Source organism: Pipistrellus hanaki, assembly GCF_964339955.1.
Source record: "Pipistrellus hanaki genome assembly, chromosome: 6".
NCBI classification, from domain to species: Eukaryota; Metazoa; Chordata; class Mammalia; order Chiroptera; family Vespertilionidae; genus Pipistrellus; species Pipistrellus hanaki.
The window spans coordinates 68,949,635-68,967,986 of record NC_140508.1 but is presented as its reverse complement, the minus strand read 5'-3'; the positions used below and the strand labels follow the sequence as shown (position 1 = coordinate 68,967,986).

The following is an 18,352-nucleotide window of genomic DNA, read 5'->3' as shown; positions in this document are numbered from 1 at the left end:
CCACCTTAGACTATTTTTGCTTATCAGGTAAATTAATCTCCAGTGGGATGTGACCCTTGCCAATTTAATCTGCTTTCTGCACCCATTTCTGAAGTTTTACTGATTTTATTTATTTTTAACTTTTTATTATTATTAAGGTATTATATGTGTACATCTGATTCCATTTTACTGATTTTATAATGACGGGGGGCGTGGGATGAGTTGGATGATTAAAATATGAAATATACTCTGAGCCAAGCTGCATGGGCCATTTTGGCCCAGGGTACCTACATTCTAGGTTGTATAACTGTCACCTTTTTGTTGTTTTGCCACCCCATGATGACTAAGTTAAAGATACAAGGAGATTCCATTGATGACACAATTTATTCATTTTTCACTCCCCCGTAGCATAGAAAAATGGGAAGCACACAGACTTTGGCATTATACACACAGGGTGTCCTCAAAAATATATACACAGTTTGAATAATTATTAATTCCCATGTAACACAAGAAAGAAACATCAATTGAGCATCAGCTAATAGTGTATGTACACTATTTTGGGACACCTATATTCCTATCTCCTATCTCCTCAATAGGTTCCTCATCTGTCTACTAAAGGGTTAAGGATGTGCCTTGCATATGGTTTTACTTCAAAGTTTAATGGATCAAGTAATAAAATATGACACATTTGTTTTAAAATATACATGATGAAAGTCTTTAGACTCACTGGAATTGCTTCTATCATCCATGTATTATTAACACAATATTACATATTCATCTAAATATATATTCATGAGAAAAATTTCCAAAAATGCAGAAATGTATCAAGAGAAAAGGAAGGCTCCTCTATTCTCCACTCCCAACCACTGTACTCCCAATTGGCAATTTCTGTTAACAGTTTGGCAGGTGTAATGTTTTAGACGAGACAGATAAATGACAGCTAGTTCAATAGATGTCCTCAAACCCTGGCCAGTGTCACTCAGTTGTTTGCACCGAAAGGTTGTCCGTTCAGTTCCCAGTCAGGGTGCATGCAGAGATTGCGGGCTGGATCCCCAGTAGCGGGTATGCAGGATGCAGCCAATAGATGTTTTTCTCGCATACGTCAGTGTTTCTCTTTCTCCCTCACCCTTCCTCCTGGTCTAATAATTAAAAAACACTTCTTAAAACATTTTCTGTCCTCAAAAAGTGGTCACCAGGGTTTTGAATGTAGGTTTCATTTTTTATCATTGTTTTTGACTCAGTTGTTGGAAAGAGCATTTTGCTAACCATTTGCAAATGAGTTCTCATGGCTTTTATGTTGTTTTTATACTAGCTGTTTTATCCTAGCTGTTACCCCAAAGATTTAATTTATAGACCAGAGAAAAGTGGAACGGGACCAACAGCATACTTATCTTTTGGGAACAATTGATTAATTGTGGCAAAATTAATTAACGACAGGAGCACCTTTTCACATCTTAACATTATAGATACAGAAATGGAGGCTAAGCCAAGCTGAAAAGCAGCAGAGCTGAAATGTGTAAATTCGAGGTTCTGCTGGCCAACAGTGCTCACAGCTCCCTAATTAACGCTGCCAGTCCAGCAGGGTTGCAGGAAAAAGGGAGCCACTGAGACCTTTGGAAAAAGCAGTGGCCTGGGTGTGACTCCGGAAGGGGCCATAAGTTAGCAAGCCTGTCCTTCCTCCTCAAACCACTTTAAAGTAGGGTCATATTCACTTGTGGTAGCAAGTAAATGAGGGGAAAGAAATAGATCAAGTTCCCCGCCCCCCCCCCCCCCCAAAAAAAATGCTGTAGTTTATTGCTGGACTGTGAATGTTGTGATGTTATTTTACAGATAGATATTTTAAAACTAGATATTTTACAAATTTTGAATGAGTTTCTACCAGGTCTGGGAGCAGTCAGTGGCCCAGGGTTGTGCCTGAAGACTAACGGGCCCATGTCGAGAGAAGTACAGGATTTGGAACAGAATCTGTTTAATCTCTGTAGAATTTAATAATAAGCAAACGGGCTTGCATTTGGCATGTCATGTTCCAGGATTTTTCTTTAGTTTTGTGAACTATTTGTCCATGCCAGATGAGAAATAAAAAAGACCCAATTTGTCATGACATTGTCTGAGAAGCACTTGGGGATTGGAGCTGTGCTAGATACAGCAGGTAGCAGCACTGACCCAGTTCCCACTCTTTCAGAGCTTGGGGTCCGGGGGAGACCAGCTGTTAACCACACCTAAGTGGTTACTATTCAGACTGAAACCCGTGCTCCAACTCAACCCTTTTCCCCCTTTTTCTTCCTCTCCACTCCCCCCTCCCATTCTCCTCTCTCCTCCCTCCTCAGGTCTTCTCCTTCCCGCTCCCTCTGCACCCACTCACCTCTCTTCCCCTGACACTCCCTTCTTCTGCCATGCCTTGCTCTCCCTCTCAACTCCTTAATCTTCCATTTGCTTTTCACCAACTCTGGTGTAATAGAATAGGTATCTTACCAATAATAATAGTCAACAAAGAAAACATCATGAAGCATACACTCTAAGTTTCTCTAACACCTGGGTGTTCCATAGACCTAGTGTGCATGCAGGATTTCTCCCTCTATTCACACTCCTAAAGCACCATGCACGCCTTCGCCTGCTTCCTAATGGTTGGAAATATCCAGAGACAATTAGAGATAAAAGGTTTGAATTACAAATGTCTAACTGAAGAAACATTTTCCTGTGGGGGAATTTCAATCAAAGGATAATCAATCAATCAGTCAATCTGTCAGTCTATTCTCAGTAAAATGACTTATAGAGAGCCAGTGTGCATACATATAGCTGGAGGATTTGCCATAAAGATGGAATAGAGAACATGAGGGATCCAGAGAATAACCTTTGAAGGTTAAAAAAAAGATATATATATTAATTTCAGGATAGAGAGAAAAAACATCAATGATAAGAGAGAATCATTGATGGGCTGCCTCCTGCAAGCCCCACATTGAGGATGGAGCCTGCAATCTGGGCATGTTCCTTGACTGGGAACCATGACCTCCCTGTTCAGCGGCTCACCCCCTGAGTCACGCCAGTTGGGCAACTTTTGAAGATTTTGGACAATTCCCTCTAGAATGATACTCTTTACCTACTATGCGAGCAAAGCCGACAGTGATTTTAGCTTGTAAATACTCAAGACAGTACACATCTCTACTTATGGGCAAAGATTCTCCATCTTTGCAAAAGTACACTTGACCTCAGTAAGGACCTTCTTTCCCAGGAATTTGTTAATTAAGGTAATCAAGGTGACCTTTTCTCCTGCACTAACATCTTTAACCCTATAATACACATATAAGCCCTTTGGGCCATATCATATCCTTTGATGGGTCTTATAAGAAGGGAGGCCACACTGTTCTTGCTTATTAGTTTTGATTAAGGGAGAGAATATTTGGTTTTCTGCCTCCTCTTTTTTTGAAAATTTCCTAGAGATTTACTACACAGGATTGATATAACCTCAGGTTCAGTCTTTCTAAATCCGATTTGAAGGCTGTCAGTCATATTTAGTTCTCTTGCTATCAACAGTGGCCTCCCACAATTGCCGATCAACCCCTTAGGGGTTGTATATTATCTATGCCGACGTCTCACATGTGGCCCCAAAACTCGTGTGTGAGAAGGAATGTTTCTCGATTCCCTGCCCCTGAGCAAGATGAATTTAACCAAGTTGCTGGCAGAGTTTAACTTCTTTTGGTTGTAGGACTGAGGTCCCCGTTTCCTTCCCGGCTGCCATTGGGGATCTCTACCAGCTCCGTAAAACTGCTTGCCTTCATTCTGCCTTAGGTGACCTTCTCCACCTTCAAGTCCTCGGCGGTACACTGAGAAACCTTTGTTCTTTGGATCTCTCTGACTTCCTTTCCTGCCTCTAACCAGAGAAAACTCTGTGCCTTTAAGTGCCGAGTTGAATCAATCTGGCCTTCTGTGTTCATTTCCAAATTTCCGATCCACTGTACCACATGGCATTACATAATCACACAAGTTCTATCTAGTCCTATTGATGAGTTCTGGGAATAGGTGAGGGATCTTTGGTGGAGGGGCACATTGGTATCCGCCCTGTGCAGTACCTCGTGCAGTAATACATACAATAAGTAGTTCGAGAACATTCTTATAAGAATATAAAAAGACTCACAGTCTCTTCACTAAACAGACCCTAGATATACGGGCGAATGGGGTCTCTCGTGGTTGTCCACTTCAACAAATAGTTACTGAATATTTCCTGTGTGCCAATCACAAACTGATAAAGGAATCAGAGCTGGAACTTGCCCTTTAAAAATAGCTAACATTTTGCGCTCACACACCTCTTAGAAACCAGTTTGATATGTTGGTAATTTTGTCGCGATCGTTTCTCACTTATTACACAGAAAACGGATTCTGTGTGACTTCAAATCCTTGAAATTCTGACAGGTAATTAAAGACGTAAATGTTTGATCCAGTTGTATCTCTTCCCATTATTTCTGAAAGCGTTCTTTTTTCAGGATAGAACCTCCTACTTATTTGATCATAATTTGTTACATGATTTCATGTCCCTTCAGCATGTAAGCTATGTTTTTAACCGGACACAGTCAATATACTTAATATGACTTGTTTCCTGGTGGTTGTTTTTCCCCCCAAAAATAAAACAAATATTATGCATTAGTTACTGCTGCTTTTTCAAATTACAAATTGTCTTTGGATAAATTGAGCGAAAAGAATACAAAGACTGACCATCTGTTGGAGGGGCGCTGGAGCCTCTCACAAAATTCATGGAAGAGTCGGTCCCCCAGGACCCAGAGAGGCAAGCGTGAAAGGCGGCCCCGGTTTTAGGAAAACTGATGGTAACTCCAGCGACTGTAAGCTTACGCTTTGTTTCTAACAGCTAGCATACGAATACCAAGTCGGATGAGTCCCTTTTTCTCTGTCTCACAGTTTCAGATCTTTCCAGGGTTGCAAGAGATCATGCCTGCTGAAGCCTGTGCTTGTGTGTTAGGAAGGGATTGTGTGCACTAGGTTTCCATTCCTATGCTTGGTACATGGCACCTGAAACACACACATCAGCACCCAGCACCCAGCACACAACCTCTCCGTATAGCCAGATACAATGGTACTGAATGCCTACCGCCTGTTTCACAGATGCCACAAAGAGCCCCGCTCCCCACAGGGGAACTCATCCGGGTCCTGGCCAGCTGGTGGGCTCGGGTGATAGCAAAGAGCCCACTTTTCTGAGGCCAGATCGCCAGGTGATGCACACGCCTCTTCTAGTTCCAGGACAACTGAAATTATACAACTAATGGAGGAATGCGTACATTTATCCACTGCCACCACACCCTAGATACAGCAGTAGAAATCAAATTGAAGGACATAAGGAAGGTGTTTTTAATCTTCAGACACTTGACAGCAAACAAAAGAATCCAGATAAAAAAAGGACGAGAGCCGAGACTTGTTTCAAACTATACTTGGGTCTTGTTTTTTTATCACAGCTTCACCATTTCTTAGGATAATGTAGTTCCTGGTTTATTATTGGCAAGGCAGCAAAACCCTGAAGTTGTTGTTTGGCTAAATGCCAAGGTAGGGGCCTGGCCTTTTGGATCACATTAATTTTAGTCTCAATTAGAATGTTTCTTTTCAGAATAACTGATCTCAAATCTGTGACTTCTCCCCGCCCCCCTCCCCCATTTACTTAGTTACCAGCTTAGCATAATTAATGATAAATCCCTGAGCCATTTCTTCTATAAATTGTCCAATTATTTTTCTAAGAGAATGACTTTATAATAATGCTATATGGCTTCGTTTCTATTGTCCATTTAATGTTTCCTAAGACATTTCTCTGCAGTGATTAGCTGTCAAACTCTCTTTGAAAACGCTGGACTGCTGGTCTAATGATTGTCTTAGATTCACTTTAAATTTAATATGAGAATTTATCATTGTGTATTCTGCTTGTTGGATGAGACAGGGCATCAAAAGCCCACAGTGCTAATTGCTTTGGTTTCCATTTGTAGGAGTAAATAGCTTTGTAAGGGAGCTGCCGCTACAGGGATGTGTTACACAGACACATGAGTTTATTATTCTCTTTATGACTTTGTGTTATTTACCAATCAATTGATGGATATATTGATCTATCTATAGAGAGACAGACAGTCATATCTCTACGACGTCAACTTTGTGTAAAGCACTAAACTGGTTTCTCTAGATGACCACTATGTATGACTTGTGAAATGCATACTATATAGATGCTTACAGAGTATAACTGGTAAGTAAAATATATAGATTTTAGAATCATATATGACAGGTATTGTAAGATAAGGAAAAAGACTAAACAAACCCCTACTGAAATCTAGAATATCAGGACTTGAGTAGATATCTGAAAATCTGTAACAGATATGATTATTATGATACATTTCAGATAAGTTAAAAAACAGCAACATGTCATCTAGTTCAAAACCTCTTATCTTGGAGTCAGTGAATACATCAGGAGATTCATAACTTGGGGGGAGAAAATACATATTTATATATAAATTTCCACTTACCTCTAACTGAAATTTAACATGGCATTTATTGTGAATGTAGGCAGTAAAGCACAGTGGTGTTCACCGTGATGTGATTTTATCAGCAAAAGAAATCATAGATATTTTTAATTCATTATAATGATACAAAAATGTTTATGCACATCCCTTTCTATAAAATACCCAGCTCTTTGAAACCCTGAGTATGAAAATAATAGTGTATACTTTTTTTTTAAAGAAACTATGGATAAGTGTTTGTGTTTATGGCCATCGTAAAAAGCAAGCATCACAGAACCTGGAGAAAGCTCTGTGAGCGGCCTGCTGACAGAGGCTCCAGGGGAGAGAGGGAGAGACATTTCTCAGGCCACACTCATGGGATTGGGGGAGACACTGCACACGTCCCCAGGCCCCTGCCCTGGGAAAAGAAGCCCATAGGGGCTGCAGAGAAGGGGTACACAGCAAATGTCCAGGACTCGGAGACTCAGAGACATACAGTTCCCTGCCTAAGTGTGTAGAGAGTATCAATTCCCTGACTTTCCTGCCTTGGTGATATTTATCTCCCTCTTCAAACTGTGAAGGCCTTTCCCGATACCAGCCCTCTCCCCATGATCACAGGTGACTTTTCTTTGTGTGCAAGAGCTTGTCTATTGGCTGCCTTACATGGCGCCCTCCTGGGTTAGCTACTCCTTTCTACCCGGCATTGCAGTGATTCAGTTAGAGTCTACGTTAAGACCAGATTCCATACGGAGTCCCAGATGACTCCCAGTGCCAACAAGGGTGCCTAGCACACAGCAGGTATTTGGTTAACATTTTTAGAGAACATAGCATAACGAATGTGCATTGCCCTAAGCATGGACAACACTGAAATATTGTTATTGAGTTACTGTGCTGAGCCTTAGTTATCTGCTTGAAAACGTGCAGCCGGCCCTAACTGATTTGGCTCAGTGGATAGAGTGTCGGCCTGCAGACTGAAAGGTCCCAGGTTCGATTCAGGTCAAGGGCATGTACCTTGGTTTCGGGCACATCTCCAGTAGGAGGTGTGCAGGAGGCAGCTGATTGATGTTTCTCTCTCATTGATGTTTCTAACTCTCTATCACACTCCCTTCCTCTCTGTAAAAAAAAAAAAATCAATTAAATATATTTTTAAAAATAAAATGTGCAGCTGATCTCTGGGCCTTCTCTGTATTCTCCTCAAATTAGAGCCCCTTCTTCTAACAGCCAAGCTGGATGCGGAGCTCCCACCCCAGGGTCACCCTCCCCGCAGCATTAAGTCCGTGGAAAACTGAATCCTCTTGTTACGTTCTCACCTGCAATGCCGGTTTTATCATTTTAAAATCAGTGCCCTTTAACCTTTCAGCTTAGTCACACATAAATATGTACATGCGTATGTACTTATCTACATTAGTAAACTTAGTATTAAATGTTTTGACTTCCAAATGTAGCATCGTTTTTTTGGTATGTGTTTAACAAAGCATTAATCACCTGGATAATATTTTGAAAATACAAACAAAAATAGACCATTGTATTTTTTAAAAAATATATTTTGTTGTTGTTGAAAGTATTGCATATGTCCTCTTTATTTCTTCATTGACCTCTTCTAGCCCCCCCCCCCCCCTCCAGGCCCTCACCACACTATTATATTATCTGTGCCCATGGGTTATGCATATATGCACAAAAGTTCTTTGGTTGTTCTCTTCCCAACCACCCCGACTCCCCTCTGTGATTCAGAACGTTGCATTTTTAAACTTTATTTTTTCAAAGGTTTTTGTGGTATTGAGGACTTGGAAATCAGGACTTTTGTAGTCAACAGTGAATTTTTGCATATGAGAAAACAAAAGATGAAACACAGAACAGGTGTTTCCTTACATTTTAAAAATTATATTTTCAGGGTTTTGTAAAATAGAAACTCAAAGAATGGAAAGGCCATCAGAAGGCTTTGAAGAGGGGAAATGGGAATAATGTGGAAGGCATTTCAAGATGGGCAAAGGGGTATGGAGGCAGGGATGAGCCAGGCGGTGGGCGGTAGGCAGGAGAGTGCTGAGGGCTTGCTGCAAAGGATCCCTTGGCACCTGATTGCGGGCTTCGTGTTGGAGAGTGGAGGGAGCTCTGGGCTAAGGTGTAAGGTATAAGATGTGTCTAGTCACGGATAAGTTCACATTGTTTTCTGGGGACCAGGAGCCGGGAGAAGACAGAGGAGACATCAGGAGCAAAGACAGAAATTGCACCAAAACTCTTCTTTGCAAGGAAACTTTGAAGAATTTAAAAATATGTCCACCTCTTGGGCTCTTTAGGTACTGATCTTCTGGAGTGAAGTCATATTTTCGATTGAAAAGTCAGTTTCATGGTAATATATGAAAGGCAGGTTTTCTGAGGAGCCATCAAAGGGCTAGCACTGAGACTGGAGCACTTGGGGGAACCATAAAAAGCTTCTGGACTCGAAGCATCTGACCTGGATTTTGGGACTACATTTCCAAGCAGCAGTCTTAAAATGAGGGGGATATATTTTCCCTTTTCATTTTGCCCAAGGCACTTGGCCCGAAGACCATAATAAAGAGCTACTGAAAGTAGCTGACTAAGAAAGTAGGTCAAGTGCTTGGGAGATATCCAACACATTGAGCACATATTATTAGGCAGGTAGGTACATACATACATACATACATACATACATGTAAATACAGATATACATATAAATACATACCATACATAGGTTATAGCTTAATTCTCTTTCAATAGCAAGAGCTGACCTATGAGTCTGGTGCTGATGAAACTATCTAAGTAAACCATCGTATATTGCCAACGTGTACTAATTGGTGCAGGGAGAAGGGCATAGGGGACAGAAGGAGAGAGAAAATGAGAAGTGGCTGCCACCTAGCCATGCTACTGTAACTTACAGACAAGGGCCCCTGCCGAGCTCACTTGGATGGCCCTTCCCACCATATTCGGTCCATCCCAGCAAAGCCAACCTCAGCACAAATGCCACCCCGACATCCAGCTGCCCTTCTGATGTCACTGGATTCCACACTTTCTTGTCATCCCATCCCCCGTTGTCCTCTGTTGCTAGGCACCCTGGGCAATCTTGTTATCCAGAGCTCCGGGGGCTGTTTCCCATGGGGACTGGGATGCAGAGTCTTTGGCTCAAATGCCCTGGTGCCCAGGCTAACCTTGGGGAGAAGCACTGTTGCCCGGGCCTGTGAGCCCAAGGCCCTTCCTCCAGATGTAAAGACCACACCCTCCACACCAGCAGCCCCTCAGGCTGGGTAAGGAGACACCTTTCCCCCTTGTAAAGCCATAAACGGATGTGAGGGGGTTTATGATAAAGAGGAGTCCGGGATTGGTGGTTTTTGATTATGAAAAAGTCTCTTTAAGAGAATAAAAACCTTAACCCAAAACTACACAATAGAAAACATTGAATTTATCCTCTGTTTAATGTCTGCCCACTTCTTTATATCGAATGTCTCTAATGGAGACAACAAAAACTTCGTTTTGGATTTTGATTTTTAAAATAGTGGCATGTGACAATTACTGATTCTTTTACTATTTACGTTATAAAATATGTGAATATATCTTTGATGCAAATGAGTAAATCACTCATTTGTTCATCATAAAAAAGACTTATTTACTCAGGAATGAAATATGTAAGGCTGTTGAATTTAGTTACCTTGGTAACATCTGGAGAGAATTACTATGTCTAAAAATATTTTTTTCTCCTTTATTCATTTACTGTTTGTATAGAAATTATAAATACATGACTTTTATTAAAGACTTTTCTGATAAATAGTAATGTTTATCTTCCCTGAAAAATGAATAACTAGTACACTGTTTATTAAATATTGATGTTGATTTCAGATTAAAGGAACAAATATCACATGATTGAATTTTAACTACAGTGGGTATTGGATTTGTTTCATGCTAATGTAGAATTTATTTTAAAATGTAATATTTCTTTGGGGTTATTCGTTATTTTACTATATTGTTCAAATGTCTTACGTGAAATGTTTAGTAATTTTTAAAGGATTTTAGTATAAAATGTTAAATCACATTTTTCTTCATAAATTAAATAATTGGACATGTATATGTCCATTATGTTTTTCTTTGGACTTCCTTCAAAAGGAATAGCTTAATCCAAAATTATCTTTCATACTTTAGCCTAAGGATTTGACATAACAAAAAATATGCACAATTTTTCAAATTACATATATGCAAATATATACCTGCAATTACTTGAAAAACCTTAGGTATTTCATTGTTAAAAGGATGTTTTTGGTTTATCAAACTAATAGTATGGAAAGTACAATTTCACATTACTTATGACCAGTTTCCCTAAGTATGTTTTTGCTCCACATGAAGTCTTTTCTTGAGTGGCTACATACAAAGAATAATAGGAGAATATTTGAACACATTTTAACTTTCCTTAAAATACTTTTAGAATATTTGTTCTAAAAGAGCATTTTACTGAAAATTAAACTCAGCGCTCTCTGTTTTCATGGAACTGAGACCTGGCTTCTCCTGGGCCTTGTCCAGCCCACCTTCTGTCTCCCTGTCCCTCACTGGCTTGTGCTGGTCCCCTCCTTCTCCGCACAGCTGCCCCTTTAGTCTGAGCTTCCCTTCAGCAATGCTGACCGGGGTGACGTGCAAATCTCTTAACTGGTCTCCCCAACTCCCATTCTGTTGCCTCCACCCCATTCTCATCTGAATCAGAGTAATCTCTTTAAAACATCATTTCCCACAATAAATTAAAGTCACTTCTGCTGACTCTCAAGCTGCATTCCAACTCTCTCAGACTCAAAACCTCCCATCACCTCCTCCTCCACATTTTCCTATAACTTTAAAATGGAATGTTGAATTATTCCATAATATTCTACTCATTCCATTGTGTCTTAAGCAAGTCTCCTTTTCCAGTAATTTATACCAAGTTTTTGCCATTGTAAACAGCACTGGCATAAATGTCTTCTTACCTGCACAGAAGGACACACAGTGACGAAGCTTCTTATGTTTAAAATCCCAGACGTGTAATGGCCCAAACTGCATTTTTGAGCCTTTCTAATGCGTCAGATGCATATTAAACGCCCACAAAGCTTGAATCAGTATGTACCCCATTAGCAGGATAGACAGTGCTTTTATCAGAGCATTTTTTACCAAATATGGCTGTTCTCACTGGAAAAACAAAAGCTATTTGCAAAATAACTGACAATTATCTTATTCTCTGTGTTTAAATGTACATTTTGGGATTGTTTGAGATTAAACAGTTTTCTCTGTTTTTTTTTTTTCCTTCTTTTTCTTATTTGTATTCACTTATTCTTGTGGCTAAATGTGCCTACCATATTAAAAGTAACAATGTAACTTGACAAACGTATTCTTAAAGATAAATTACACATTGTATGTAAAATTAGCGCAATGCCAAGCACATAGTAAGAGCTCGGTGGATGATAGTTGCAGTAGAAACTGAATGGCACATTCATTAAAATCAAAATGTGTTTTGTTTTGTTTTTCTTTCCAACAGATGATTCCGCTGCAGAGAGCTTTAATGGCAATGAGACTGTGGGGCAAAGTTCGATTGCTTCAGGGGGAACGCACAGCAGGGAGATGGGCGACTCCGGTGGGGATGGCAAACCTGGGCTGGAGCAGGACCAGCAGCCGCTGAACCTGAGCGACAGCCCCCTCTCAGCACAGCTCACTTCGGAGTACAGAACCGAGGACCACAGCAGCGATGGCAAAAGCAAATACAAGAGTCTTCTAATTTCTGACCTCAAGATGGAAAGGGAGGCGAGAGAAAATGGAAGCAAGGTAAGATCATCTTACAGTTTCCATGGGCTTTTTCATTTGGCCATGAAGGTCACAAAGAAATAAAGAGATGAAGATTGTTTTAAAAAAAAAATCTAAAAATATTTTAAACAAGTAAGTCCTAGTAATATATTACCAAGAAACTTATAGCCACGGATATCATGCGTCCCTGTAAGAGAAGCGATCTGTTAAAGGAATGACTGAGCAAAATGGATCATGTCTCAGGAAAAGCTGTTGGCGTGCTTTCATATGTGGAATTACTTGACTTAATCTTTCTAGCTTATGTAATCTTTTATGGGTCTGTGTCTGGGAGTGTGTGGAGCTCTGGTTGTGAAAGTTTAAGCTCTCAGAACACAATTTCCAACTATAAAAATCACTATCTGGTTTCCCCAAGATTAGACAGGTGTCTGTAGCCATAAAGTTTCCATCGAAGCCTCTGAGGACTTTGGTCAGTCGTTTACTGCACGCACAGAGGAGAATGTGTCTGTGTTCTAGAAGAAACGTGCAGGTTAAATAAGTGCTCCGACAAGTATCTCATCATAAACTGTGCTGAAAGGAGGAGCATGCTCTCCTGGTTTGTGCTCGCTCTGGCGTGCTGGGCTCCTGTGATGCCAGCTGGGGGTGAGCGCCCCTGGGCCCACATGGCTCAGGACCTTGTGGGACTCCACACAATGGGCTATAATGGGCTTTAATTAGCTCGGATGTGAGCTAACCTGGCTGCAGCATGGAATGGGAACTCTGGATGCTGGCCTTGCTTTTGGCTCTAATGGAGCCCCAGGACTGGCGTAAGGGGCAGGGGCTTTTACAACCTGAGGAATGTAACTCCACCCACAGAAAGCCCTCTGCTGCATCTCATTCTCCTAGGACAGTGGTCGGCAAACTCATTAATCAACCAAGCCAAATATCAACAGTACAACCATTGAAATTTCTTTGGAGAGCCAACATTTTTAAACTTAAACTTCTTCTATTACCACTTTTTCAAAACAGACTCACCCAGCCTGTGGTATTTTGTGGAAGAGCCACACTCAAGGGGCCAAAGAACCACGTGTGGCTCGCGAGCCGCAGTTTGCTGACCACTGTCTAGTGGGGGTCTTCTGAAAATGCTCATTTCAGCGGCACCCCAAGGACCTCGCTCCCACTGTGTCTGAGAGATCTGGCCCATTACCTCCTCTTGCAACAAAACTAGACCACCTTCTTATATCACACACAAGAATAAACTCCAATGGATAAAAGACTTCAATGTTAGACTCAAAACCATAAAAATCCCAGAAGAAAATATAGGCAGTAAATTCCAGGATATTTCTTGTAGCAATGTTTTCCCTGCTACATCGCCTTAGGCAAGGGAAACAAACAAACAAACGAATGAATGAGACTACTACTTCAAACTGAAAGGCTTTTGCACAGCAATGGAAACTACCATCACAATGAAAAGACAACCCACTGGATGGGAGAACATATTTGCCAATGACACATCTGATAAGGGTTAATTTATAAAGAACTTATAAGACTTACACCAAACACCCCCCCACCCCCCCCACAATCCAATTAAACCATGGACAAAGGACCTGAACAGACACTTCTCCAAAGAGGACAGACAGAAGGCCAAGAGACATATGAAAAGATGCTCAATGTCACTGGTCATCAGGGAGATGCAAATTAAAACCACAATGTGCTATCATCTCACAACCAGATTCTTTATATTAGAATAAGTTACAATGTTCCTGATTTATTTTTTAATTAAGCTTATATTACTACAGTTTGAAATAACTCATGCTAGTGACGTGGTTCTATAATTTTTAAGGTATGCTTTTAAAAACAGGAGGACCTTAATAGAGTATACATTTTGACTTCATCCCCCCCCCCCCCCCAGAGTTGTAGAACATGTTTTTTTTTTACTAGTACATAGATCCCCTAAAAGCAAAATGTCTTCATCTGGATTAATCCCTGATTTTGCTGAGGCACTCTTGCTTTCTGAAATGGCTCTATTTAAATATGCTTTCTCGCTTGAGGATGTGTTGTTTTATCCTCTTTTAGGGAAGTCACTGCACATTGTCAGACTCTAAGCTCTTCCGCCTCAGGGAGGCCGATGTGCCCTTTGTTGGTGGTGAACTCACAAGTGTCCTCTTCAATGGTTTAATGCCAGGTCACACCAATAGGCATGGTTTTATATTCACCAACAGGGTCTGCCTCTGTGTGCCACATTTTTTCAGAACAAAACAACCCTTAAGTTTCCCTGCCAGCCACATAATCCTGTCTCCATAAAACCTGAATAATCATGAAATGTCCTTTGTACACCATAAGTCTTGATTTAAAAAAAAAAAACCACTCCGTGGTTTGCTGTCTTCTTTATCCCCTTCTTTGTGATTACTATGTGAACTCTGCTCATTGAAACACATTCTCGCACTCATTGAACAAAAGAAAGTTACTTTTGCTCTCCTGTTCAAACAGAGCTATCCAGGGGCACAGATTGCTTGAGGAATGAGATGGGAAAGGGACCTGGGGAGGAGGTACCCCCAGGCACTGAAAGGTGAGTGGCTTCTTAAAGGAAAAACCCCTCCCACAGCTGAGTGGGGAGGAGCCAGAGAGGCAGGGGGAAGTTGGAAGGGGTGTAGGGAAGCTCAGTGACTTCCACTTTCAAGAATGAGGGCATGGCCAGCTCTGATGGACAGTGCTGAGATATCAAATAAGAGAACAGTTGAACTGTGAGACCTTGCACATTGAGAGCAGAATCCAGAGGGACTCTCTTCATTCCTCCAAAAGGGACAAATTCTAGACCTGCCATCCTTGCACCAAGGAAGTAGTTAGCAGACTTTATTCATGAGGCTCTTAGGTAGCAGTTTTGGTAAAGAAGGTACATATACATAGAGACATTTCTTAATGAAAGTATGCATGTATATAAGCCTAACCAATGGACACAGACAACAGGGGGGTGAGGGCATGAGTTGGGGGGGGGCGGGGCAGGGGGAGTAATGGGAGAATAAGGACACATATGTAACACCTTAATCAAAGAAATTTTTTTTAAAAGAAGGTATAGGCAAATAGAGATTTCTGTGTTAAAATATTGAGAGTTCAAAGTAAGTAAATACTATTTCTATTGAAGTACAAAAGAAGGCTTTCTATAGGAAATGAGTCTCAAACGTTGAAGGAAATGTGAGATGACCATTTTTCCCCCCCAAAGGGGGTCTCCTGTTTTCACTGTGAAAGGCCTGGGATGCAGACAGGGAAGATGAGTTGATTTCATAGGGTTGGGAAGCATTGTCCATTCAGAACTAGGTGTGACTTTATGCAAGGGATTCCTACATGCAAGGCACTGTTGTGGGAAGCAAAAACGTAGGCATGTCCCTGTCCCTCAAACACTCATAGTCCAGCAGGAAAGAGAGGCAAACTTGTAATCTAATTCCACAAGTACAATGATGGACATCTGGCAGGGGGGTGAGAGGACAGATGTGGGGCATCCACGGGGCTACAGTGATTCTCAGGGAAGACCTTCTAGAGACTTCTACTTGGTGTGAAGATGTGTAGGGAGTTGAGCATGGCCACAGCAGAGAGTGTGTATGGAGGGATGGGATATAAGGAGGCTCCATCAACAAAGGCTTTGTGGGCCAGTTTAAGGACTCTGCATTGTATCCAATAGTAGATTTTAGCATGGTAAGGTTGTGGTCAGCTTGGAATTTTAGAATTTTCTGGCAACATTCTAGTGGATGAATAGGATATGGACCAGGAAAAAAAAAAAAAAGATGAAAACTGGTCAGAGGACTATTGTGGCAATACAGAAAGAAAAGAATGCAGAGATATTGTTCCTTTCATTCTTTTGAAATTGTATTAATAGGGACGCTATATAGAGTTCCATAGGTTGTATATTGCCAAACTCCTGGAAATGTCTTTCCCATATGAATAGCCTATTTACTTCTGTACATTTCATTAGGATGCCAATTCTTATGGCTATAGACATGATGTCTACCTTGCTTATTGCTGTATGTCTAGCACCTGACTTAATATCTGGTACATAATAGTTCCTCAAATATTTTGAAGAAATAAAGTTATATTGAATGTGGGAAATAAAGCAGAGAACATTCTAGAATGACTCCAGGATTTGGGGCTGGTTGGTGAGTGGATATGATTCCATTCCCCAAGGTTTGGAATGAGGAAAGATTGAAGAAGCACTTTTGACATGTGAAGCTTATGGTGCTCGTAGTATCTTCTGGATATGTTTAACAGGCACTGGGGAACACACATCAGCTCCCCCAAAAAATACCTGCAGATGGAGAGAGAAACTTTAGAAAGACTTGAGAGTAGCAGTGCTGTTTGAGCTGACGTGGTTGATAGGATTACCCCAGGAAAGCAAAGGCTGAGGAGAGAAGAGAGTGGAAATGTATCATCCTGCAGAAGACTGACCCCCAGGAGCCTGTGGCGTAAATGCAGTCTGTGTAGGAAAAAGAACTAAAAAAGAAAGTGAAGGCACCCAAATAAGAAAGCAGGGTATTTTGGAAGCAAACATGTAGGGCATTTCAAAACAGTGGTAAGTAGTTATTAAATGGAGCAACCCGTAGGGGAAGTGGTAGAAGTCTTCACTTGGACAGTGGTCAGGAAAGTTAATACTAAGAGTGACATTCAAAACACATTGTGATGGAACATTAGCCCAATTCGTGGGAAATTGGATTGGGGTAAACGAGCTGAATCGTGTCAGTTGTGAAGAAGACAATGTCTGGAATCATTTTTAGGAATTCTCCTTGCAATCCGAATCCATATGCAGAGTCCTCCAGGGCCCCTGGCTTTCTGGTCTTACCCCAAGGCGCTCTGGTGAACTTGACACTAAAGGTTTAATGCTTCTCTGTTCAGTCATTGCTGCCTTTTGTAGCTCTAAGATCGTCCCATGAGTTCTGTGCCGACTTATAAAGTGACCCCACTATGAACTTCCAGCATTTTTCAGGCTAGGAGGACTATGAAAGCTTAATTACGTAGCTTAGATTCTTGCAAGTTTGATACTGATTTATTTCATGGTTTTATTATGAATAATATAAAACAAAACTGATTATAAAGCCTTTTGAAAAACTAAACAGTGACTAGAAATTCTTAAAAAGAACAGCTATGCAGGACTATGCCTTTGACTGATTGCTTATTACTATGCAAATTAACTCACTAGACAAGCAGGGAATCATATTAACCAATCTAAAGAATAAATAAATTGCATTGAGAGTTTAGGTGATATTTCTTTTTCTACACAGTTTTAGAGGACAAGTAGCAACATTAGAGTTCAGGAGAAAAGTAGAAATGTTGGAAAGTAAGTCTCATGAGGAAGTGTTAAGGGATTAACTATATGGAAAAAGAAAGGTTAGGAATATACAAGCCCAGATGCAAATATGTTTTAAATTATTAATAAGGGAGAATAAAAACAAAACTAAAACAGTAAGGGAGGAAATATATAACTTTAAAGCACAATTATTGCCCCCCCCGCCTTTTTTTTTTTTCTTAAATCCTCACTTGAGAATATTTTTCCATTGGTTTTTAGAGTGGGTGAGAGTGAGTGAGACAGAGAGAGAAAAACATTGATATGAGAAAGAGTGACACACAGAGAGAAACATCTATTGGTTGCCTTCTGCATGCCCTGACCTGGGCCAGGGATGGAGCCCAACCAACGCACATGCCCTGGTTGAATCAACCCGGGTCCTTCAATCCATGGGCCAATGTTCTATCCACTGAGCCAAATTGGCAAGGTCATCTTTTTAGTTTTCTTTTTTTTCTTTTAGTATTTGTGACTCAGCTTCATTTAACTTAATCTGGTAAAATATTCTGAATCAGTCTCCCAAAAGAATAATGTTTCAAGTGATAACTCTTGTGGGAAGGTGATTAATGTTGGAGAATTAATGTGTCGCTGTGGTTACTGCATACTTGGTTTTGGGCTCAGTTCCTAAGACCCTTTAATCTTCCTTTATTTAAATAATATTTCCTCATCATGGTCCATGTGACATATAATCAATTAATCTTCCCTTTAAATTTTTACCAAAGTGGATATTATTATTCACATTAAAGTATGTAGAATATTTATCATAATTTCCATTAATAATTGCTATATAATTTCATGTAGCTATAATGAACAGAAGTGCATTTTT

The 18,352-nt window shown here is 40.6% G+C and overlaps 1 protein-coding gene across 7 annotated transcripts in view; it reads left to right on the top strand.

Moving 5' to 3' along the window:
- Positions 1-18,352, top strand: part of NOL4 (nucleolar protein 4) — a gene marked incomplete at its 5' end in the record, with an annotated part of 199,607 nt that overhangs the window by 94,745 nt on the left and 86,510 nt on the right. For all 7 annotated transcript variants that reach the window (XM_084888711.1, XM_084888710.1, XM_084888716.1 and 4 more), the window contains one exon: positions 11,962-12,245. In XM_084888711.1, coding sequence (XP_084744837.1) covers positions 11,962-12,245 — 284 coding nt within the window. The remainder of the gene's footprint in view (positions 1-11,961; positions 12,246-18,352) is intronic.